The sequence below is a fragment of the Schistocerca piceifrons genome, chromosome 1 (assembly GCF_021461385.2).
Source record: "Schistocerca piceifrons isolate TAMUIC-IGC-003096 chromosome 1, iqSchPice1.1, whole genome shotgun sequence".
Taxonomy (NCBI): Eukaryota; Metazoa; Arthropoda; class Insecta; order Orthoptera; family Acrididae; genus Schistocerca; species Schistocerca piceifrons.
In genome coordinates, this window is record NC_060138.1 from 366,479,684 (window position 1) to 366,506,372 (window position 26,689).

Consider the following 26,689-nt stretch of genomic DNA (forward strand, 5'->3'; position numbering starts at 1 on the left):
CGTGATTACGTACTGTGTCAGCTATTGTTTCTAACATCCACACTTTATTTTCCCAATCTCCTACCCAGTATTATCATTATCTTCTTCTTTATGACAACAAGAATATTTTGTGTGTGTGTGTGTGTGTGTGTGTGTGTGTGTGTGTGTGTGTGTGTGTGTGGGCGCGCGCGTGCGCGCGCACGCATGTGCGCAGCATACAAGTATATCTACAAGCATTAGATAATGGAACCATAACTTGCAGATTTCACTGGTAGAGCCATGGTGGGACATTAAACATAATCACATCACTTTCTTAATAACTTAACCCTGTATTTTTAGGTATATAATGCATAACAATTGCATACAATATAACAACTCAAATAAAATTTGCGAAGCACTCTACTGATAGTAAGGATACATGACTGTTTCAGGTATCACGCTTTATAATCATTTGTCAACATCCATAACAAGTATCTGTGAGGAACATTATTAATAAAGCTTGTTTACACATACTTAAAAATGGATTTATCAATACAAATTATGAATAGGCAAGTACATATGTTACATAACATGTCGGTACACATATTTTATGTTATATTTGTGCATTATATATGTGATTAATACTATTTTTCAAGCATACATTGCATTTATGCACTCCTGGAAAATGAAAAAGCAACACATTAACGCAAGTGAATAAGACCTGTTATACTTGCATGAAACACTATGAGAGGGCAGTGCACGTGATGACCAAATGCGCCACATTGCAGACACACCAGGAACTGCATTATCAGCCGTGGAATATTGTAAGCTTCTCAGCGGTTGTTCACCCACAGAGCCAATGGCAGCCAGTTTGCCACGGTATATGGGCCTCCTTGTGTGTCTTCAACATTGTCAGCATGCCGTGACAGCATGTATATGAACTGTTTATGCAACTGATCGAGTTTGAGTGAGGGAATATAGTGGGCCTGCGGGAGGGCGGATGGACATAGCGCAAAATTGGGCAGCATTGGGGCGAGAGATCTCCACAGTGCATTGATGTTGTAACCAGTGGTCAGCAGAAGGAGCATATACCCGTCGACCTGGGTCCGGACAGCGGCGACACACAGATGCATGCCACGACTGTCGCATCTTACGAAGTGCCGTACAGGACAGCACCATCACTTCACAACAAATTAGGGACACTGTTGCTCCGGGGGTATCATCGAGAACCATTCGCTAGGGCATCTTCCACTCATGCCCCAACATCGCTCAGCCTACCTCCAGTGATATCACGATAGGCATTAAGGGAATGACAAATGGAGACAGGTCATCTTCAGTGATGAGAGTCGCTTCTGCCTTGGTGCCAATGAAAGTCTAACGTGTGTGGCGTCATGCAGGGGAGCGCCAAAATCTGGAGTGTGTACAACAGAGGCACACAGGACCAACTCCTGGAATAATGGTGTGGGGAGCCATAGCCTACACTGGCCGTTCTCCACTGGTGATAGTAGAAGGGATATTGAACAGTGAACGGTACATTGAAACCATTATTCAACTGGTCTTGCTACAGTTCGTCCACCAACAAGGCGACATGCTTTTCCCACAGGACAATACATGTCCACGTCTCCCGTGCAACCCAACGTGCTCTTCAAGGTATACCCCAACTGCCCTGGCCAACATGATCCCCAGATCTGTCCCCAATTGAGCATGTTTGGGACTGGATGAAACGTCATCTTGCGTGGTCCGCACGACCGGCACAGAATCTGGCCCAGCTGAGGCACCAGGTGGACACTGCATGGCAGGCCATTCCTCAAGACTACATTCATCACCTCTATGATCACCTTCATGGGAGAATTGTGGCCTGCATTAGTGCAAAAGGATGGTATACACAGTATTAGTGCCAACACTGCGTGCACTCTGTTGACTTTTCTTATGTGGGTATGGCTCTGTCTTTGTGATTGTGTGTTGTATATGTTCCCAAGTGTGTGTCAATAAAATTTCCATTTGCTGGGTCAACGGATTCATGGGTGTTCTTTTTTCATTTTCCAGGAGTGTATTTACAGAATTCCTCCCTCGTGTTTACTACCCACTAAATTTGCCTCGTTAAAATCATGCAAATATTCACACGATTATGATTTTATATGTATCGACCTTTATTAGCATGACTTCATAGACTACTTTGAAAATTCATGTAGTGAATTCTTTTCAATTAATTAATAATATTTAGTTATACAAACTGTACCAATCAGGACATGAGTATGGCAGTTTTGATGTATTATGTCCCTTACATATTTTTGCTGATGACCCAATCTCTGAAATTACAAAAATATGATACTACTTTGATTCACATATGTTGACTCAGCTGCTACAATATTTCTTAAACAACAGAGTGTTTCATAAAAAATTCCAAACTTATACTTAAAATGGAGGACAATGCCGCATTTTGTTTGCAATACAAATATCCAGGATCTGAAACAAAGAACAGTATAATCTGAATAAAGTGGAGAAAAAAGGCTTTTTAATAATGATGTGAGATACTTTTTCCTATATAAAATAATTATATAGCACTAAGGAGAGCAAAATTTTTTAAGTAATACGGTAGTACATAATTACAACCACAAAACTACTACTTATTTTCACACTATTTGTATTACAGACTCCCCATCTTCAAACAATGGAATACCCAGGTAGGAATATCAACACAGCGCAAGATAGATGAGGCCTGGCAAGAAGTCGGCGTTCCAAAACATCCCAAAGGTGTTCTACAGGGTTCCAGTCAGGACTCTGTGCAGGACAGTCCATTACAGGGATGTTATTGTCGTGTAACCATTCCACCACAGGCTGTGGATTATAAACAGATGCTCAATCATGTTGAAAGATGTAATTGTCATCCCAAAATTGCTCTTCAACAGTGAGAAGCAAAAAGGTGCAAGCCCCTTCCATGAAAAACCGGACCACACCATAACATTACCACCTCCAAATTTTATTGTTGGCACTCCTCCAAATTTTATTGTTGGCACTACACACGCTTTCTAATGACATTCACCAGGCATTCGCCATACCCACACCCTGCCATCAGATTGCCACATTGTGCACCGTAAGTCGTCACTCCACACAACATTTTTCCACTGTTCAATTGTCCAATGTTTACATTCCTTACACCAAGAGAGGTGTCGTTTGGCATTTACCGGTGTGATGTCTGGCTTATGAGCAGCCGCTCAACCATGAAATTCAAATTTTCTCACCTCCTGCCCAACTGTCATAGTACTTGCAGTGGATCCTGATGCAGTTTGAAATTCCTTTGTGATGGTCTGGATAGATGTCTGTCTATTACACATTAAGACCCTCTTCAAATGTCGGTGGTCTCTGTCAATCAACAGACAAGGTCGGCCTGTACACTTTGGTGCTGTACATGTTGCTCCACATTTCCACTTCACTATCACATCAGAAACAATGGACCTTGGGATGTTTAGGAGTGTGGAAATCTCACATACAGACGTATGACACAAGTGACACCCAATCACTTGACCACATTTGAAGTCCGAGTTCCATGGAGTGCCCATTCTGCTCTCTCACAATGTCTAATGACTACTGAGGTCACTGAAATGGAGTACCTGGCAGTAGGTGACACCACAATGCACCTAATATGGAAAACTTATGTTTTGCGGGTGTCCGGATACTTTTGATCACATAGTGTATTGAGTGGGATGCGAGCAGCGACCAGGAGGGGTCTGGGGGAGAGAAATGGGAACAGGAAGGGCAAGGGATAGTAGTGTGTGGGGTGGGAGGGGGGGGGGGGGGGGGAGTGGAGGAGACAAACATTGTCTGGCAGAGTGTGCAGTGACTAGAATGCCAGCAGGCACAGCATCAGGAGGCAGGAGGTTGTGGGTCAGGGAGGTGGGGAGAAAAGGCGTGAAAAGGGAGAGGAGCAGGGCAAAGATTGGGTGTTGCATTGACAGAGGGTCACAAACAAAGAGCATGGGAGACGAGAAGGGGGAGGAGATGATAGGACAGAGTGGGTGTAAACCATTGACTGGAGGGTGTGGGGCCAGTATATTACTCTAGGTTGAGACTGGGATAATTGCAGGTGTGGAGAATGCATTGTAAGTATAACTCCTGTCTGTGCAGTTCATAAATGCTGGTGATAGAGGATAGAATCCAGGTGGCTTGGGTAGTGAAGCAGCCACTGAAATCAATCACATTATGTTCAGCTGCATGTTGTACCACAGGGTGGTCTGCTTTGCTCTTGGCCATAGTTTGGCAGAGGCCGTACATCCTGGACAGCTGGTTGGTAGTCATGCCAACATAAAAAGCTGTGCAATGATTGCAGCAAAGCTGGTAAAGGACATGGCTGCTTTCACAGGTGGCCTGGCCACTGATGGGGTGGGATCAACCTGTGACAAGATTGGAATATGAAGTGCTGGGTGGATGGATTGGGCACGTCTTGCATCTGGGTCTTCCCAAAGAATATGGTCCTTGTGGCAGAGGGTGGTCTATTTTATTTGTTTTAGAGGGCAAAAACAACCAGGGTCATATGCTTCCATGTCGTAACTATAGAACATGAAGACAAAGAGAGGAGTTAAAAATGACTACACGTTAGTCCCAATCGATGGAAGAGAAGACAGCTAAAAACAGGAACATGGAGAAAGGTCTATAAAATACGCCATAGGAACACGGATGTCCTGACCTAAAAATTAAATGGCCTTCGCCACATTGCTATGATGGATCAAAAGTAAAACGCGGTTGACAACCCAGGGTCGTCTGCTGAAACAGTCAATAACTCAGACAGCGAACACAAAACAAGAACGTAAGATGTTTAAAAAAGGGCACTGTGCCAGGAAATGGTGAACCGTCAAAGGCTGAGTGCAATAAGCACAAAGTGGTGGGGGACCACCACTTAACAAATGGCAATGTCTGAAAAGACAGTGCCCAATACGCATCCTAGCTCAAATGATCTCCTCATTGTCTGATGATCGAGAGGAGGTCGTCCAAGCTGCTGGGAGAGGCTTAATAACCTGGAGCTTCTCCCCATGAAGGGAGGACCAATTGTGATACCAAAGTGACACCACCTGCTGCCAAACAGCAACAAATAAATCATCTGAGGGATTGTAAGAACTAGCGGGCTGAGGTACGAGGAATGCAGCCTTTGCAGCAGTGTCAGCAATCACGTTTCCTGTCAGACTGATGTTACCAGGAACCCACATAAACATCACAGTGGCTACGTCAAGAGTGAGCAAGTGACAGCTTACCTGGACCTGTTGCACTAAGGGGCGGATGGTGTACAGCGTACAGATGACGCAATTTAAAAGCCTGTGTCAATGGATATACTGCGTGCCCTGATAGAGGGCGAAGAGCTCTGCTGTAATTACTGAGCAGTGTTCCAGAAGCCAATACAGAGACACGTCGGCACCCGTGACGAAGGCATACCAAACACCACGGTCAGTCTGAGAGCCATCAATGTACAAAAAGCTAGTACCGCGAAGTTCCGTGCGAAGGTCGTGAAACTGAAGGTGATAGACCAAGGCTGCAGTAGTGTCCTTAGGAAATGAATGAAGGCCAAGGTGAAAACGGGCCGCCACACGAAGCCTAGGTGGTGAAGGGTTCACACCCACCGGGAAAGTGGCAGGTAGCGTGAAGTTAAGCTGCCAGAGCAAGAGCCGAAAGCAAACTCCAGGAGGTAACAGAGGGACATGCCCCATACTGGCGACCAAAGGAGTCTTCGAAGGAGGCGGCACAGGACGGGTGGCCATGCATGGCAGACCAATAGCATGCATTTCTGCTGATGAGAAAGTCACAGCAGTAGGACAGCAGTAGTTTGGCAGCTTCTGCATACAAATTCTCAACTGGGCTAGTATAAAAGGTGCCAGTGGCAAATGGATGCCATGATGGTGGATAGTACTGAGACAGCGCAAGAGGGACAGATGTGCAGATGTATGAACAAAACACACACAGTCTACTTTCAGACGGACTACGGACTGGTACAAACAGTGGTTTGATCTGTTCCCCAGGAAGTACTACTGAGGACATGTAGGACATTGAGGGACCACATATAGTGGGCTGCCGAGTAAGACATGTGGGAGAACCAAGAAAGTTTCCTAGCGAGCATGAGCCCCAGGAATTTCATAGTCACAATGAACGAAAAAGCAACAGGTTTAACATATAATGACGGAGGAAAACGCCAATTGTGTCACCAGAAATTCATACAAACAGTTTTGTCAGTGGAAAAATGAAAGCCATTGTCGATCGAGACACTGCTGAAGACGCCGCTCAATGAGACAAGTCTGTGGAGAACTGCAGTAGATAGCAAAATCACCAACAAAAAGGGAGCCGGAGATGCCTGTCAGCAGACAGGCCATTACAGGGTCAATGGCGATGGCAAAGAGGACAACGCTCAGAATGAAACAGAGGCACACCGTTTTCCTGGATAAAGGTGTCCAACAAGGCAGAACCTACAGGTACCTTGAAAACTTGCCTTTTAAAAATTCTTGAAGGAAATGAGGAAGGAGGTTACAGAAGCCCCACGTGTAGAGAGTATGGAGGATACCAGTCCCCCAGGAGGTGTCGTAGGCTCTCTCTAAATAGAAAAAAAAAAAAAAAAAAAACACAGCCACAGTCTGGGATTTCTGCAGAAAACCAATCATGACATGGGTGGACAAAGTGAAGAGATGGTCTACTGCAGAACAGCGTGCTCGAAATCCACATGATGAAGCAGTTAGTAAATTGCGAGACTCGAGCCACCGTACCAGTCGGGCATGAATCATATTTTCAATCACCTTGCAAACACAGCTGGTGAGAGATATGGGGCAGTAGATAGAAGGACGATGTCTGTCCTCACTGGGCTACAGTATGAGTGTGACAGTGGGTTCATGCCAGCCTCTAGCAAAACATGCTCTCTGCCCAGATGCAGTTGTAAGTATGAAGCAGAAAGTGTTTGCCCACAAGAGGAAGGTGCTGCAAAATCTGAATGTGAACATTGTCTGGCCCTGGAATGGAGGATCAGAATGAAGTGAGAGCATGATCTAGCTCCCTCATAGTAATGGGGCATTGCAGCACTCACGATTCTGAGAAGAGAAAGATATCGCCCGCGCCTCCTGCGCTCCTTTCCAATGGAGGAAGGCAGGGGGATAGTGAGAGGAGCTCGAAATCTCCGCAAAATGATGGCCCAAGACGTTTGAGATAATACCTATGATATCGTCTGCTACTATCAGGCTGGATACTGGGGAATACATCTTGGTCCCAGAGTGTCATCGGAGGTTGGCTTACTCTACAGAAGAGGGAGTGGAACTGTTAAAATAACTATTGCATGAAATCCAGCTAGCTTTTTTACTATCCTGAAGAATGCAATGACACTGTGCACACAACTGTTTATAATGAATGAAGTTTGTCATCATAGGGTAGCAGTTAAAAGTGCAGAGAGCATGTCTCCGTGTGCGAATTGCATCGGGACACGCCTCAGTACGCCAAGGGTCCAGGGCATGGTGTGGTAAAGAGGAAGTGCAAGGAATGGAACGTTCTGCAGCAGTAAGGATAACGTTTATAAGATATTCTACCTGGTCATCATAAGAGAGGAAATGATGTTCGTTGAAGGTTGCCTCCAATCGGCATTAGTAAGCTGCCATTTGAGTGAGCATATAGATGGGGTTTGAGTCAGTAAACAGATAGCACACGGGAAATGGTTGCTTGAGTATGTGTCTGAGTGAATGGACCAATTAAGACGATGGGCATGTTGGGCAATGCAGAAGGATAGGAATGAACGGTTGGACTGTGATAACTTCACAGTCTGCTTTGATCTTGGACAGAAACACCATTCTATAAAAGGTGAAAAAAAGAGTGTGTGTGGGCACTAAGGATCACTGAACAGATGGCCATGACACCCTGATCAAAGATATACATATGGTTTTCTGCCTCGGTCAGATCATCGAGCAGCCTAGTGTAAATAACACCACAGCAAGACTCCAGAGTTAAAAGGGTCTCGACATGAACAGGAGAAGTGGCAAACAGTTGTTGTGCTTGAGAATCAGAAGTAGTCTCCAAAAGCAAAGTGACATTGAGTAAATAACACCTTTCTAAATAAGAAATGGATATACTGTAGAAAAGGACTGTCCATCTTCAGTATGTGAAACCACGAGGAACCACAGTGCAAGTGGGAGGATCTTTGAATTGGAAGCTTCATTCCATTTACGTTTGGTAGACGTGGACTGTGAAGATGATGATTGGCTCAGTATGATAAAATCTCCCATGACTGTCAACATCTCCCAACTGGCACCCCCCCACCCGCCATGTGGGACTTACCCGCCTCTCGAACACCTGACAGAGGAACCAATTGGCAATTTGAGAAGGTAGCAGCTCAGGCAATCACCCCTCTCTGGGCCTGGCCTGTAATAGGGGCTATGTACGAACCCTACCTGTTGACCCAGGGCTTGGAATTACGCGTTACCCAGTCACCTGTTATGCATCAGATGCTTGGGGTGGCCTTCAGGAGCACACGGGGAGGAAGAAGAAAAAGAGGAGCCTCAAACACCAAAGCAGAGGAATGATAGGAGACAGCAAATGAAGAAAGGAAAAAAGGAACGAAAAACAGCGGAGAGAGTGTTCTGCTTCCAGCTACTGGAAATGCCAAACACTTTCCGAAATACATCCCAGACATGTTCCCCATGGGAGAGGAAAAACAATAGCAATAGGATAAACATACAGCATGGAAGGGAAACGATGCTGCAAAGGCTGGGGCCCTGTGGTAGCTAAGCATGAACTCGGCAAAGAACAGTGAGCCCCCTGGGGGAGGGGGCAAGGGGTTGGGATTGGGAGTGGCATAGGGATGGACTAGGATGTTGTGGAAGTTGGGTGGGTGATAGAACACCAGTTTAGGAAGAGTGGGAAATATCTTGGGTAGGATGTTCCTCATTTCAGGGCACAATGATAGGTAATTAAAGCCCTGGTGAAGGATGTGGTTCAGTTGTTCCGGTCTGGGGTGGTACTGTGTCGTGGATTTGTTTGTGTTCATTCCTTTGAAAGGAGAAATAGTTGTGGGATAGAGTCTGAAGGACACTGGGAAAGGTAGTGTTCAACAGCAGTAAGACCATGGGAATGGAGGATGTTGGTGTATGGGAAGGTAGCACTTCTTTGTCGCCAATCCCTCAAACCAAAACCACCCTAATTCCAGCATTTAACCATGTCTCTTCCAGTCCAAACCACCATCCAAACGTGATCCCCCTCCCACCTAAGCACCTGCTGGTCATTTTCCATGAATTTCTTACGTTCAACTTAGCCTCCTCATCCTTCACCAGGTACCTTCCTCACAACACCAACCTTTCAGTAAAAGAAATAACAGCCCTACACAACCTCAAAACAAACCATGACCTAATCATCTTATTTGCAGTTAAAAGTTCCATCACGGTTATTATGAATCGCAATAACTACCTGGGAGAAGGCCTCCGCCAATTATCTGACTTCTCCACCTACAAATTATGTCAGAGTGATCCCATCCCATAAGTCGAACACAATCTCCAATCCCTGCTTAAAGACTTAGGCCCTTCCCATAACCTCCCCCCCCCCCCCTTTCCCCACTCCATTTCCTTGTTCATTCACTCCTATGACACCCTGCACTCTCTCTTTTTACATGCTCTCCAAAATCCACAAACTCAAGAATCCTGGACCACCCCCTCCCATTGTGGCTGGTTATTGTAGCCCCACTGAAAGAATTTTGGCCCTCATTGGCCAACACCTCCAACCTCATAAAATTCCAAACCCCTAGTCTGGTTCAGGTTCACTGATGATATCTTCATGATCTGGACTCAAAGCAAGGCACTCTATCTTCATTCTTTCACAACTCCAACACCTTCTCACCTGGTCCATCTCAACCCAGTGTGCCACCTTCCTAGACATTGACCTCCTCCACTCTGATGGCTCTAACCACTAACAGTACCTGTATTTTGACAGATGCCATCCCTTTCACACGAAAAAGTCCCTCCCCAACAGCTTGCTCACCAGAAAGTGGGGTATCTGCAGTGACAAGAACTCCCTTGCTCAATGTGGTGACGATCTCACCAAGGTCTCCACAGACAGGCACCATCCCCCAGACCTAGTCCACAAACAAATCTCTTGTACCATTTCCCCTCACACCTTCAACCCTCCCACCACCCCCAAGAACTGACAACAAAGCACCTAGTACTACCCCAGACTGGAACAACTGAACGATATTCTTCACCAGGGCTTTAATTACCTATCATAATGCCCTAAAATGAGGGGCATCCTACCTGAGATCCTTCTCACCCCTTCTAAAGTGGTGTTCCATCACCCATCCGACTTCCACAACATCGTGGTCCATCCCTACGCTATGCCCAATCTCAACCCTTTGCCACAAGGATCATACCTCTGTGGAACGCCCAGGCACAAGGCATACCCAATCCACCCACCCAGCACTTCCTATTCCCGTCCTGTCACAGGTTTATCCTACCCCATCAGGGGCTGGGCCATCTGTGTTATTTACCAGCTCTGCTGCAATCACTGCACAGCTTTTTATATTCATATGACTACCAATCAGCTGTCCACTAGGATGAACGGCCACTGCCAAACTGTGGCCAAGAGCCACGTAGACTACCCTATGGCACAACATGCAGTTGAACATAATATGCCTGATTTCAATGGCTGCTTCACTACCTGAGCCATCTGGATCCTTCCCTCCACCACCAGCTTTTCTGAGTTGCGCAGATAGGAGTTATCTTTACAACACAGTATCTGCTCTCATAATTAACCCAGCCTCAATCTACGATAATGTGTCATACCCACACCCTCCACCCAACAGTTTCTACCCCCTGTTCTATTATCACCTCCTCATTCTTGTCTCCCACACTCTTTGTTTGCCACCATCTGTCAAAGCACCTGCCCATCTTTCCTTGCTCCTCTTCTTTTTCGCTCCTTTTTTCCCCCCACCTCTCTACCCCACAAACTCCTGACTCTGTTCCCACTGTCATTCTAGTCCCTGCACACACTGCCAGACAGTGTTCATCTCTCCCTGCACTCTGGCTCTTCCCCTTCCCTGCTCCCTCTAGGTTGCTGCTTGTGTCCCACATGATATTTGCATTCCAGCATGAGCTCCCAGAGCTGGCTGTCATGTGTGCATGAGTGCGCTTGCTTGAGTGTATGAAGGGTGTGTGTTTCTCTTTTGGTGAGGAAGGCTGTGGCTGAAAGCTTTATGTAAATGTCTTTTAATTGTGTCTGTCTACAACTTAACGTGTCTTCTTTACGGCAAGTAGCAACCTATCTTTTCCTACATTGTTGTGATTCCCTATATCTGTATCCATCCTCTGAACTTCCTAAATATATCAGGCTCTTATTCCTGCTCGTAAATATGCCAACACATTATAACCACTGCCCACTATAATGTTGGATGCCACCTGGGTGTATTGTGAGTACGTGACATGGTAACAGAAATATTTAAGCAGTGCAGACATGGACGAGGGATCAACCTAGCAAAGACAGAGGTTGCAAATGGGGAAGTCCATTGAGATAAGCAAGTTTGACAAAGGGCAGATTATTATTACACAGAGCCTGTGAATGAGTATATCAAAAATGACAAAGCTGGTCAAATGTTCACCTGTTCTGCCACGAGCATCTACGGAAAGAGGTAGAAGGACAGTGAAACTACGATTAGGTGCTAAATGATCGGACATACACGGCTCTTAATAGAATGTGAGGTTCAGAGGCTTGTCTGCTCTGTAAAGTACGATAGATGGTGATCTGTGGCATCTCTGTCAAAAGGGCAAAAGCTAGTGCATATGCAAGTGTTTTGGAGCACATCATTTACCGTACGCTATTGAATATGGAGCTCCTCAGCAGAGCACCCCTACATGTTCACATGTTGGCCCAACAGCACAGTCAATTATGACTGCACTGCGCATGGGACCATCGGAATTCGACTGTCGATCAATGGAAACATGACAGCTCTTTTGGTGAATCACATTTTTGCTACATTTGGTCGCCGGTCATCTCCACAAACACTGTCATCCAAGTGTACAATGGCTCAAAACATGTAGAGCATCATGGATGCAGGCAATGGCAGACATTCTCCTGCACTTGCATGGAACCTGTGGTAGTAATCGAAGACATGCACACAGCTGCAAACCACCTGCATCCCTTCATGTTTGATGTCTTCCCTAACGGCAATATCATCTTTCAGTAGTATAACTGTCTGTATGTCTGAGCCAGAACCGTGCTACAGTGGTTTGAGGAGCATTATAGTGAACTTGTTTTGATGTCTCGGTGACTAAATTCACCTGATATAAATCCTAGGAAACCAAGCTGGGTCACTATAGGGCGCCATCACCACATACGCAAATCAGAGGCCTGTTATTTGCACAAATTACATGACTTGTGCATAAATGTCTAATGCCACATACCTCTGGAAACCTACGAGCAAACTGTTGGATCCCTCATATGCAGAGTCAGTGATTTATTTTGTTCCGTAGACAGACAAACAAGCTATTAAGCAAGTGGTCATAATGTTTTGGTTCAGCAGTGTTTAATGATGAGAGAACAGGACACACTTCTTTTTATGCAGAGATACTGTGTTTGAAATTAAATGACAAGCAATTGTCATTGTCCCAGTACTTCTGAAATTGCCTAAGTCAAGCTTGTGCCTACACTCACGACAGTGAGAATCTTGATGGTAGTATTGTTACAAGATATCAAGTGCAAACTGTAGTAGGCTACCATTGGCACTTGCTGAAAATGATACTTCTCTAGAACTGCGGCAACAATGAAGCGTTGCCCTAAAACACAAACAAAACTGCATTATGTGATTTGTTACAGTATAAATGCAAAGCAGGCTTGCAGAACCCAATTTAACAGCCACAGATCTTCCCTGTATGGGTACTTGTGGAATATGTAAATAAAATTCCAATTGATACATAAATGGTCAGTTGACAAATTAGTGTGTGCGATGGAAGTATGACAAAAAATGACACTTTATTTGGGCGGAGAGAGAGAGAGAGAGAGAGAGAGAGAGATAGATAGATAGATAGATAGAGAGAGAGAGAGAGAGAGAGAGAGAGAGAGAAAGCTTAATGAGAGAGGATGCAATCATCTGAATTCATGGATTTTTGTGGTTTTCTCAATGCGATTGTCGTAAGACAAACTTTTGGTTGTCCAGCCAGGCTGACGATTCCATTCTTCATGATATTTTAATGTCTTATCAGGTAATTTCCGTTTTGTGTGCTGCAAGCAGACATGTTTGCTACTGAGAGTTCATCTACACTGATATCTTCTTGGCAAGATCCATGGGATTGGCTATGTACTGCAGCAGATGCTCATTTTCTGATACCCTCCTGGCATTCTCTGGAACATTTATCGCTTCAGCACTTTCAACTCCAATGGGCTGTGTAGTTGGAAAGACAATAATAATAATAATTTTAATGCCCGATGCCAAGCCTTCGGCCCAGATGGACATTTGAAAACAGACCTACTAGCATGCAGTATCAGAGATTCCTTACAAACAAGATAAAAATGAATTATAGAAAACAGACCTCCAGTGGTGAGGTTGAGAACTAATTCATTGTCCAGCATAATTAAGGGAAACTAATCTATACGGTAATGATAGAAATAGATGAAAGCTGAAAACCTGACAAATTAGAAGTGACAAACAAGACAACAGATATGCCACAGCACAGAAAACGGTCCTAATATCAGATAAAAAAAAGGAAATAAATGGGGTTACAAGCACAGATAACACGAAGGGCCCAATTGTGAAAAAGAAACAAAATCAAAGAAAAGAAGATAGCAAAGATGCCTTACTGACACTTAGATCATTAGAGATGACAATATTGGATGGATAAGATTACAGCTCGTGGTTGCTGCCTGTATAAGGAAAACCTAGGCATTTGTGTGGTTATAAAACACTTAAGTGAGGATGGATTGTGTGAGATTTAAATTAAGAACTGCCTCAAATAGAAATAAGACGACTTTTTCTCTGCTTATGTACAATAAGTTCACTTTTGATGTCCCAGCACAGGAAGGAAGCATCAAAATAACCAGAATGGTGAGCCAAACACTAGAAACCCTGCTATGAGTCAGCTGGAATATCACTAAATTATCTCACGGATGGCTCTCTCTTCAATGGAAGTGGTTGTTAATTGATGGAACCTAGAAGGTAGTTAAAGAATAGTGTTGCAGAGGATGTTACATTACAGACTCTGTAAGTACTAGGGTTGATCGAAAAATAATGCCTCCATCTTCGTAACTCTTCAACACTTGGCAGCATAGGTATGCGGCAGGTACTGTCTTGTTCCGTAGCCTCTTCTCTACAGCTCCAGTTGGCGGGAGGCCTTAGCATCGAACGGTTGTGTTGTTACAGTGTAAAGTATGGAACCCTGTGCAGACGGTCGGTCAATGTGATTTAAGCAACGTGCAGTTATTGAATTCTTGACAGCAGAAGGTGTCACCCCAAATGAGATTCATCAGAGAATGAAAGCAGTTTATGGTAGGTGTGTTGGTGTGAGTACTGTGTGTCGTTGGGTGAGTTAGTTTAAAGATGTTGAGGCAGGAACATCTGCCCTGCGTGACAAACAAAGAGTTGGACGTCCTGGGACAGCAACCATCGAGTTTCATGAGCAAAATGTGTATAGACTGATTCAGGATGATCGTCGTATCACTCAGAGAGAAATTGCAAGCCCAATCAGCATTTCACTGGAACGTGTGGGTCACATTATTGCTTTGCTTGGCTGTTGGAAGATCTGTGCACGATGGGTACCCCAGATGCTGACTCCTGAAATGAAAGGGCACGGACTTGAAATTTGCCAGGAACTCCTCTTGCGTTACAAGAATGAAGGTGACTGCTTTCTCCACTCAACTGTGACAGGAGACGAAACGTGGGTAACACCATTACGACCCACAGACGAAATGTCAGTCTATGGAATATCAACACAAAGACTCACTCCACAAAAGGAAATTCAAGATGCAGCCTTCAGCTGGAAAAATCATGGCCACAGTGTTCTGGGACGCAGATGGTGTTATCCATGTCGATTTCCTTGATCGTGGAACTACAATAAATTCAGAGCATTACATCACAACATTGTAAATTGTGAAATGACGGCTAATAGGGTCCGAAAGGAAAAGGGAAATGTTTTCCTGCAGCATGACAATGCCAAACCACACAATTCATGTACCACCACAGTAGAACTTCAGAGACTGAATCTCACCACCGTATGGCATCCTCCATACAGTCCAGATTTAGCACCGTCTGACTTCCATCTGTTCCCGATAATGAAAGACGATCTGTGGGGACATCATTATGCTTCTGATGAAGATGCTGAAAGAACTGAGAGACCACGGTTGCGGAAACAGTGTGTCTACTTCATCCGTGACGACTTCAGAAAACTTGTTCATCAATGGCAGAAATGTATCCAATTGGCTGGTGATTAAGTGGAAAAGCGAATATTGGTAATTAAAGATCACATTCTAAGGACTATTTGTGCCTTTGATTTATTAAAATATTCCCATCCAAACCCAATTAACGAAGGTGGAAACATTACTTTTCATTCAACCCTCGTAATAAACAGCAGTTCACAAGTAGTTGCTTCTGAGCTTTACCATTTGGAAAATGTTCATGAATTCCTTGCCAAATATCTTCATTTGTTTCCAGTAATTATTCTTGTTGATAAGTTGCATACTTTCCAACTTAGGCCTAGTTACGCCCCTTCTAGAGTTTCATATCAGCGCACACTCCGCTGCAGAGTGAAAATCTCATTCTGGAAACATCCCCCAGGCTGTGGCTAAGCCATGTCTCCGCAATATACTTTCTTTCAGGAGTGCTAGTTCTGCAAGGTTCGCAGGAGAGCTTCTGTAAAGTCTGGAAGGTAGGAGACGAGGTACTGGCAGAAGTAAAGCTGTGAGTACCGGGCGTGAGTCGTGCTTCGGTAGCTCAGATGGTAGAGCACTTGCCCGCGAAAGGCAAAGGCCCCGAGTTCGAGTCTCGGTCGGGCACACAGTTTTAATCTGCCAGGAAGTTTCATATCAGCGCACACTCTGCTGCAGAGTGAAAATCTCATTCTGGAAGAAATTTCATGTTTATTTTGATAGCAGGAAACTCTGTTTCGAAAGCTGTCGACAACTCTTAAATAATTGCAGTCACTGGTGTGAAAAAATACAGAGGGAAGTATAAGTACTGATATATCAACATAGATAAGAAAGTTCCGTGTGTTTACGAATTGGCAAAATACTGTCCTCCTTGTGTGCTATCATCTGCCAAACTTTGGTTTTGATGTCTAGAGCGGTTTAGGAGATATGAGAGATGTTGTGAGTATTTCATTCTCGCGGACATGAGATCGGAAGTGAGCACGCTACAAAGGATCCATTTTCTCAAAATCGGAGGCAGATAGAGACCACCTCCTAAGTCTAAACAAAAATTCAACATGTTAGTTAAATTTCATATGCAGCAACATATGATGTAATATGCACCAAATGCAAAATCATAGCAACCCCTATTTTCCATTGCAAACTTTTCGAATTTTGCATAGCGTCTTACTAAAATGTGTACACCACAATAAGTATGACCATTAGTGAGATGATGGGCACTTCCCCATGAAGCTGACATTTAACGTTACAAGCAAGATAAAAATGAAATATTTTTACTGGGTCGTTTCTGTAAAATCATTTGAGAAAGATTACTGTGTGCACGTGCTTCGTTTCCGTCAGCAGCACAGAGCGTGGTCAACCGGGGTGTGCAAATATGTGTGCGACCCACGCGACATGTGCGGAATGTGCGTGCCGTGCTGATGTTTCGTGTCACGTCTCACGTGCTATATGCGTCTCAATTTGCGCTTAGCCTTAGAAGTGTTTATTTTGTAGCAAAATTGAAGTAGATACTTCCTGTGAGTTAGTATGGGTAGAGGTCATTCTTGGCAACCAGAATAAAATAATTGGATCCTTTTACCAACCTCCCAACTCAGATGATACAACTGCTTAAAGGCTCATAGAAAACTTGACTCTAATTTCAAACATGTACCAAACTCGTACGATTATAGTTGATGGCGACTTCAAATTACCATAAATCTGTTGGCTAAAATACATGCTTAAATCCAGAGGTATGCATAAAACATCATCCAAAATTGTGCTAAATGGATTCTCTGAAAATGGTTTCAGGCAGTTAGTTCACGAGATGACTCAAATAGTAAACAGTAGTGAAAACAAAACGTGCTGCAATACATCCATAGACACCACAGTCTATACACAGTAGGTTAAAGTCACCTTTAACTATATCGCATGATCTGGGTATTTGTGTGTTACAGATTGTGGACTTTCTTTAGAACTGTCACAAAGGAATTGTGTGGCCCATAAAACACCCAACAATTACCTTGGTTCCACCTAGACTGTTATACGTGACCAAACAACTTTACTCTCACACTCAATTTGAGCCTCAATAGAGACAATATTTGTGTCAACTGCAATGGACACTCCCTCAGTGGCACGCAAGACCATCGAGTTGCTCGATAACTCAGAACTAGAAAAGAACACTATCAGAAGACTGTACCCGAGGGCACCAGCACCACCAAGGCCTACCAAAAATTCACGAGGAGGAGGTTCCATTACGGCCGCTTTTAAATAAGATAAACACGTCGACATGCGGCATTGCCAAACATCTGGCACAGCTGTTGAAACCACTTGTAGGGAACTGTCTCCACCATGTGAAAAACTCGGCGGAATTCGTCAAGGTACTGCAAGAAATGCGCTTGACTGAAGAAGATCTGTTAGTCAGCTTCGATGTGACGTCATTATTCACACAGGTACCACTGGAAGATTCTCTAGCACTGCTCGAGGGACACTTGGATGAGGACAAAGTCAAACTCTTTCGACATGTACTAACCATCACCTACTTCAAATGTGGTGGGAAATTCTACGAGCAAATAGATGGAGTTGCTATGGGTTCCCCCTTAGCACCAAGCGTGCCTAACTTATACATGGAATACTTCGAGGAGGTAGCATTGGACACGGCTCCACTGAAATCGAAAGCATTTTACAGATATCTGGACGACACCTTTGTGGTATGGCCACATGGTAAAGATAAACTACTCGAGTTCCTGCAGCACCTCAACAGTATACATGAAAACATCAAGTTTACCATGGAGATAGAGAAAAATGGAAGCCTACCATTCCTGGACATCACTGTTACTAGAAACGCAGGAGGCATGCTGGGACATTCAGTACATAGGAAGGAAACACATATGGACCTATATCTCAACGCTAGGAGCTGTCACCATCCAGCGCAACGCAGCTCTGTACTTACCGCCTTAGCACACAGGGCGAGATCCATTTGCTACAAGAAGAACTTACTGCGCAAATTACAGGATCTAAAGGAAACTTTCAGAAGAAACGGCTATAGCGAGAAACTAATAGGAAGAGCTTTGAGGGACAGTAAGAAGAGAGGAGGAGAGAGACCAGAAGAGGACGACACAACAGGTTGTGCGTTCCTGCCATATGCAGGACCACCAACGGCAAAGATCGCAAGAATCCTTAAGAAGCACCAAGGTAAGACGGTCTTTCACGCAACAAAGAAAATCAAGGATATTCTTGGATCGACCAAAGACCCACTACGACTAATGTCACCGGGTATTTATAGAATTGGATGTGAATGTGGAATGCATAGGGCAGATGCAACGCTGCATTACACAGCACCGTATGAAACATATAAGAAACGTGCATCTTGGGCATGTTGACAAGTCCGCGGTGATGGAACACAGCATCAACGAAAAGCATACCTTCAAATTAGAAGAAACAAAGAAGTTACGCGATGCCATCGGATTTTGGGATTTGGTGATAAAAGAAGCGGTAGAGATTCGTCTGCACGTAAATTTAGTTAATCGAGACAGTGGTTACCATCTCAGTGTACAGCTTGGGATCCTGCAATTAGGAAAATTCGGCAAGAACCATCCGGTCCGAAGGGGACCGCAGCCGGCACTGATATGAACAGACAGTGGGAATCGATGCCCGCACGCACGTCCCCCCCACCACCAGTGGCGCCAAGCACCCGGTGTGATTCTGCTGGCATGTGATTGGTCGGCGGCCGGAATCTGATAGTGGTCCAGTGGCTACAAAGGTGCGCGACAAACAGCATCCAGACATTTTGCCTTAAGATGATGGACACACAATACATTGAAACGTTGCAACTAGAAGACAACGCCACTCGACTGATAACCCGTGAAGATTTCATAGCAGAACTAAGCTGGTCCCATGCAAATATAGTGAGATGGGCAGAGAGTAGAGGAGCTCGAGAGAGCCACTTGCTAACTGGTCTATGGCTAACACCATGTTAGATAGCTCCACAAAAATAGTCTAAGATGATGAACTAGTGAGTTCATTTCAGTTAGAACATGTTGTGACTGAAGCGACTGGAGTTACAAACATTTTAATGAAAGTTTGGTGTTTCTACATTACATAGTTGGAGATTTATGAGAGTGTGAACTTTCTGGTCCTAGTAACAATTCCATGTGGCATATTTCACGCTCTGTACGGAATACTTTGTTGAGCACTTCTTACTAAGAAGACCACTGAAATGACCAAATGTTTAACTCGCGAAGAGTGGTGGAGCTGTGACTGTTAGATTATGAAATTTAGTCGGGTCAGACTTGCAAAAATTCTGGCTGCTTGCGAGTGAAAATGTGTTGTACTGACAGTGAATTTTGAAGGATAAAGTTTACCACATTAAATACGGACTTGATAGCCATTTCATGTGTTTCCGTATGAATAAAAACCAGATTCAATCTAAATTTTAAATGCTTTCTGCAAGTAGAATGCATCCTCCGAATGCCTGATTTTTTAAGTATGAACTTTCAGGAACTGACTTTCAACTCGAGTTACATGGCCTCTTTGTGACAGGTATTAGGTAGTGGATTCATCAGCACTGCTTTACATTGCCTAGCACGTATCTGCTACTACAGAGTGAAGGGACGTTGGAAGGAAGGAATATTAAGGTAGGTGGATGTTCGATAATTCAGGGGGAGAGAATGCAGACGACCGCACCACCCCGCTGCATTGTCAACCGATAAAAAGTGTACAACAATATATGAGCAGTGAATGCTATAGGGAAATATTGGTACTACACAATATGTACAAGAATCAAGAGGCAAGAAACAAGAATATAAAACCAAGAACAAAATGTTGTAAGATGGGTATGTAATCTTTAAACCCTACTGTTCATCTCTACACAGAAGAAGCAATTACAGAAATAATAATATAATAGTAATAATGTCATATGGTTCAGTGGCTTGGTTCAAGCCTTTCAATTGGACACCACTTTGGGGATTTGCGTGTCCCTAAGAAAATAAAAAAAGTTTCAGGACTGAGATTAAAACTCAAGCTGAACAATCACCAATAATTCATTCACTGATGAAACTGCTATCCTTAATGAAAATGTGGAAGCATTTCGAGATCTGTTGAATGGAATGAACAGTTTACTGAGCACAGAACACGTAAAGAGTAAATGAAGGAAGATGAAAATAATGAGTAGGAGCAAAAACCAGATTAGTGGAAACTTGACCATCAAAATTGGGGACCACAAAGAGACACTATGAAGGAATTGTCCTACCCTTGGAAGCAAAATAACATGACAGATGAAGCAAGGAGGAGGTGAAAAGCACTCTGGCACAGCCAAAGAGAGTATTTCTGGTATAAGGAAATATTGGCCTTAATTTGTGGAAAAAATTCCAAAAATGCACATTTGGAGCACATCATCATATATAAGTGAATTGTGGGTTGTAAGAACACCAAGAAAGAAGAGACCTGAAGTGCGTAATGAGGTAATCGATACATAATGTAGTGGTTTTCCATTGAACTGGTGAGGAGAGAAGCAAGTGGAAGACATTGGTCAGAAATAGGAACAGGATGACAGGACATGTATTAAGACATCAAAGAATAATTTCCATGGTGCTTGAGGAAGCTATTGAGGGTGAAAACTGTACAGGCCGATGGAGATTAGATTATATTCAACAAATAATAAGGCAAGTGCTAATCTGAAATGAAGAGGTTGGCACAGGAAAGGAATTCATAGAGGGCTGCATCAAACCCCCCCCCCCCCCCCCCCCCCCACACACACACACACACACACACACACACACATACATACACTTCTCTGCTCACCCCAAACAAGAAGGATAAGCAGAAATTTGTAATGGATTTTAACAAACACATTTTGATAAACTGAACTGTTTAAAGAGATCTAGATCACAAATGAACTAAAATATCTACATTAAAAATGTATTTCATTAGCTTACTTAGGACTACAGAAAGAGTATCCATCACAGTCAACAGAGGTAAAAAATATCAACTCAACCAAGTAACAAGTGGAGTAAAACTGAACATGTGGCAAAAAACTATGAATAAGTTGAACTACAGGAAATAGGACAAAAAATAGAATTACATCATGTGAACAGTCATAATCAATGATGCTCAAGAAATAAAATGTTTGTGTAATTAGATGCACCAATCAGAATCAGTGACATTCTCCAAAAGTATGTTCCGAAAAACACAAAATGTTCACCATATTGCAGAAAAATGTAAAACAAAAACAAAACAACCATATCTGATAGAAGAAAAATTTGCTATTACACTACAATAAAAAGAAAAGTAATAATGCCCAGTTTTACAAACATGAGAAAGCAGTAATCATATTCCAAAAGAATGTAAAGTTAACTTATTTATTTATTTATGTAATAGCTTTAATTATGATTTTTAATTGTGTTTCACAGTGAGCTCACTTAGAAATAGTGAATAAATGAAAGGAACCAAAAATTAGTGTGGGAAAATCCTTACCTGCTGCCAGGTAATGTTTAAGAATTTCAATGTGAAGCATTACTGAGGTCTGGAAGTTTCTTTCGTGCAACATGAGCCGACTTCTTTCTCTGTTTCTCAATATGTTTCTGCAACTTGCCTTTTTTCTTCAGTTCTTCATACTGGTCCACTAACTGGAGTACTCTTCTTTCAGCTGCCAGAAAAAAATGCAGTCCAGATTTGAAAAACAAACAAATACTTAATTTTCAACATATTACTGGCAAGAGGCTGGAGATAGAAGGATGGTAAGGACAATAAGGATATTAAATCTTAGTACAGGGAAACTAATAGGTGAACTTTTATTATGCTGTTTGATTGTGTTACAATAATTACAAACTTACAGCTTTGTCAGCAAATGTACTTGATTTGGAAAAATATACCTAACAAGTAATTCAGAGTGAAAATGAAGTAGCTTTTCATTTGAGCACAAGCAACCACAGAATAATTTTTAGGTTAAAAAATAAAATAAACTCACATTTCTTTTTAAACCATGGCTTTTTACCCTGCTTCAGCATTTCAATCTGTTCTTGTCGTTCCAATTTAAGTTTTTCCAACTTCTCTTTGTGTCGTCGCTCTTCTCTATCTTGATTTTCCTGAAAAATTTGATTGCCAGAGATGTAAAGGCATACTCTTGAGAAGGAAATCTCTATCTCTGAGCAGTGTGTTACAATGTGCTGCAACGAGCACTGTAAAATAAGCACGTCAAGTCACAGTTACAGAGGCCCTACAATATCACCACGACATATCACATTACATATAGGCTTATTTTAAATTAATGACTATAGTATTTGAAGAAATATATCATAATTTACATTTTCGACCATTAAGCAATGGAAAATCTAGGATAGAATAATAACAATATTATGGAAAGGATAGACTGCTACTCACCATAAAGAGGAGATGTTAAGTTGAAGGCAAGCACAAGAAAGAGACTGCTATACATTTGAGTTTCAGCCTCAGCAGTCAGAGACAATGGTCAAGTATGTGCGAGTTGTGCTTCTGTGAATGTGTGTGTGTGTGTGTTTTCTGCTTTGGAAGAAAGCCTTGTGGTTGAAAGCTCAAGTGTGTAGCAGTCTTTTTGTTGTGTCTGTCTGCAGCTCAACATCTCCTCTAGATGCCCCCATCATATTAACTAGAAATTATAAAATGAATAAACATAACCATTAAGTAACGCGTACAAGTGCTGAGCAGTAGATAGGCATATAAAAATTAACTGTACGATAGTAAACCGGCTTACGAACTTGAGTTGTTCTTCAGAGCACACTGATACCCACATATACACAGAATTAGTTTGTACATGACAGGTGTATAGCACCTAAGAGGAAGAGGGGTGGAGGAAAAAAGCTACAAGTGGGAGGTGTGCGGTTGAATAGGTGAATCACACTGCAACTTTCACTGGATTCTGTGTCTACGATAAGAAAGTGTGTACCTGTGGCAGGACTGCAAGAGCATCTGCTGGGTGGATCCACGAGACATGGACTATACCTGGGTCTCCATCACAGAAATGATCCATGTGGCAAGGAGTTAGAAATGTGAGTGCCACAAGTATGTCGGGTAGCTACAGACTAGCATTTTGTGACAGGGGAAAGAAGTTTGCATGGATATTTCCTAATTTCAGATTCCTGATGGAGCACTAGTGGAGGTCATGGTCAAATTTTTCTAGTACCGATATATGTTGGATAATGAGGAGATTGGCATATACAAAGGGTTTATAGCTGTGTGTGATTCTATAATCTGATTGATAGAGATAGTGATCAATGGCAGCAAGGCCATGGGCTTGGGCAAAAATCATCACTTTTGTCTCATTGTTGCCATTTCTTCCTTGTTTACTTCCAACACTGTTTTCTAGAGGTACCATTTCTTTCCACATAACTACACCCAATTCATAATACATCCCTGCTGCAACCATCTCAACTAAAGGAAGTGTTCATTTCATTTCTTTGGCCAAAATCTCATCCCACAGACTGTTCTTGAAATATAGCTTATCCCATGAACTCCACTCAAATGGCTGGACCATAAAAATTCCTGCCCGTCCAGAAAGACCACACGACTCTAAGATTTCATCATTCCCTATCACTCACAAAAATCTAGTTCAACAGAAACGAACATCCATAGCAAAAGTAACCCTCAGCAACCTCTTCTCCTGTCATAACAAACGACTGTTATGCATTCGAAGTTTCCTACACTCCACAGGCCAGTTGAACGCTTTCACTCTTCTACTAGTCAAACACCACATCAAAAAGCTATCTGATCTACTGTCTTCTTAACTTCTTTGGAATACAAGCACACACTAACAAGAGGAAGCCATGACGTTGGGCTCACAGATTTACTTCACACTTTTTGCACCTTTAGTAGGTCATTAAGACAACATAACCTGCAAGTAGTAAGGTGCTCTACTCTGGAAATTCTGAGAAACTTGCAACAGAACTTTTATGTGTTTGTTATATAACTGATGTACCTATTTGTGGGTGCCGGACGTTAGAATTCATGGTGGTCAAGTGGTTAACATTCGAGCTTCGCTAGACAAACGTGCATGAGGCGATGGTCTGAATTCCATTCAGACCTTCCTTTTAGAAGTACAAGTGTAAATTGTTTAATATTCAAAAAATTTTCACCTACATTATCCATTCTTGCTACATTAGCAAGTACGAGTCGTTCCATGTAACTTACCAGACAGCCTGTATAAGAGATTTTGTAAATCATGACAGGCATACATTTTTAAGAGAACTCTATGCGTTTCTTCATTTACTCTTTGATAGTTAGAAATATGTTTGCTCTAATAATTAAATTTAATTTTAAAAAGTTAAGTAGTCAAATAACATGAAATCCACAAACAACATGAAATTCACAAACACACATTTTTTTTTTTTTTTTTTTTTATTTTTAATTTTATTACCTCTCAAATGTCATATAAATTAAATAATATGACCAGTGATAAAAAAAAAAAACACAGTTTAAAAATTAAGTTTTAGTGAGAGTCTAAGTGTTGATTCATACACATTCATGTTACTGCCTCGAACACTAACCACTTAATCACTATGAACTCTAGCATCTGGCACCTACGCATAGGTACATCAGTCACACAACAGATTCGTACAACTTCTCTTGTGATTTTTCTAGAGTAGTCCGAGTGTGCACCTTACTTCCAGCACATTATGTTGTTTTAATGGCCTACTAAAGATGTACGAAGTTTGAAGTAAATCTGTATAATATGTGCACCATGAGACACCCTCTTGCCTTTCCCCATTAGCCTTTCGCAACACCCCTTTCTCATTAATTTTAAATAGATAACACAATGAAATGTTGGACTGGAACCTCTCAGATGCCAACTGATTCTATATGCACAGTAGTGCCATTTAGAACATTTTTAGTCCTTGCTTCCTGTACTTCATTCTGATAGTTTTACAAAACAATTTACTTCTTTGCATACATTAACCTGGAATCATCTGTTCATCTACATTCTTGAACGTGTGTCTGTACTTCGCCTGTACCTATACTCCAAAGATATAAAAATCTGACAAATGCAGACACAAAACCAATGTTTCCTTTCCTACTGATACAATCCTTTTGTTGGAGAACACAGCAGCCAAACACAGTCTTAAAGCAGATCCTAATCTGATCATACTCTTTGCAGGTAAACACTGCAGCACTGTTGTGATGTAATGCAACCTTCCTCTTTCATTTGCAGGTGGTTCTATTGTTCTGCGGTAGTTGGCGCCAGCAGAGGAGTGTTCCAAAACAGAGTCTACCTTGGATGCATGTATAAAACAGTGATGTGTGATTGAATTCCTCACTGCTGAAGAAATTGTGTCAATTGAAATCCACTGATGCTTGATTAAGGTGCATGGAGGTGATACAACAGACCTGAGCAATGTTAGGTGATGGGTATGGTACTTTCAAGGTGGTGAAAAGGATGTGTACAACAAGCCATGACACGGTCGACTCTGCACAGCTGTCATCCCTCGCTATGAAGAGCGTCTTGATCAACTAATCCATGCTGATTGGCAGATAACTACCACAGAAAGCTGAATGTCAACCTTGGAAACAAAGTTGGAACATTTTGGTTATCACAAAGTCTGTGCGGAATGGGTCCTGTGGTTGCTTGCAGTAGGTTAAAAAACTCACTGAATGGAAATTTGTCATGATGTGCTGGACCACTACAAAGCTAGAGGTGACAATTTTCGGAATAGCCAAAATCCAAAAGACAGTCCAGGGAATAGTGACATGCGAATTCTCTGTCAAAAGAGGAAACTCAAAACACAGCTGTCTGCAGGCAAAGTGATGTGCACAGTCTTCCGGGATAGACAGGGTGTGGTTCTTTTGGATGTCCAGCAGCCTGGAGAAACTGTCAATTCAGCATGCAACAAGAAGACATTGAATAAGCTGAAAGCTGGAATTTCCATGGTAAGGCCAGAGAAGAAGATCAACTTTCACCTGTAACACGAAAATGCCAGGCCCCATACCAATTTTGTGACCATGCAACTCACTGCAAAATTCAGCTGGAATGTTTTACCACATCCAACGTACAGTCCTGATTCAGCACCTTCAGACTTCATCTCTTTGAGCCACTGAAAGATAGACTACGCAGTGAACATTTTCAAGACTCAAATGCTGTTGTCAAAGCTGTAAGGGAATGGTTAGCCTCAGCTAGTTCCGATTTTCACAAGCGCAGCATGCAGGCTCTGGTTCATTGTTGGCAAACGGCATATTGAATTGTGGTGACTGTGTGGAAAAATGACAGTTGTAGCTATAATATTGCTCTATTTAGCTGTGCTGTTGTGATTTATGTATCTCCTGTAGTTTCCATGAATAAAAATAGGAGAATTTACTTTTGGAATGATCCTCATACTTGGCAGAAGATCTCAGCCAACCATCTCTGAAACATTGCTCTACAACCTACAAGCCTAACTTTAAGGGTCCT

General features: G+C 42.7%; 1 protein-coding gene across 2 annotated transcripts in view; it reads right to left on the bottom strand.

The window, feature by feature from the left end:
* Window positions 1-288: 288 nt before the first annotated feature.
* The window catches only part of LOC124790090 (ribosomal RNA processing protein 36 homolog), a 79,141-nt gene continuing 52,740 nt past the window's right edge, over window positions 289-26,689 (bottom strand). For both annotated transcript variants that reach the window (XM_047257660.1, XM_047257665.1), the window contains 3 exons: window positions 22,244-22,361; window positions 21,751-21,922; window positions 289-2,424 (listed from right to left, as the gene is read on the bottom strand). In XM_047257660.1, coding sequence (XP_047113616.1) covers window positions 21,777-21,922; window positions 22,244-22,361 — 264 coding nt within the window. In that variant the 3' untranslated portion in view covers window positions 289-2,424; window positions 21,751-21,776. The remainder of the gene's footprint in view (window positions 2,425-21,750; window positions 21,923-22,243; window positions 22,362-26,689) is intronic.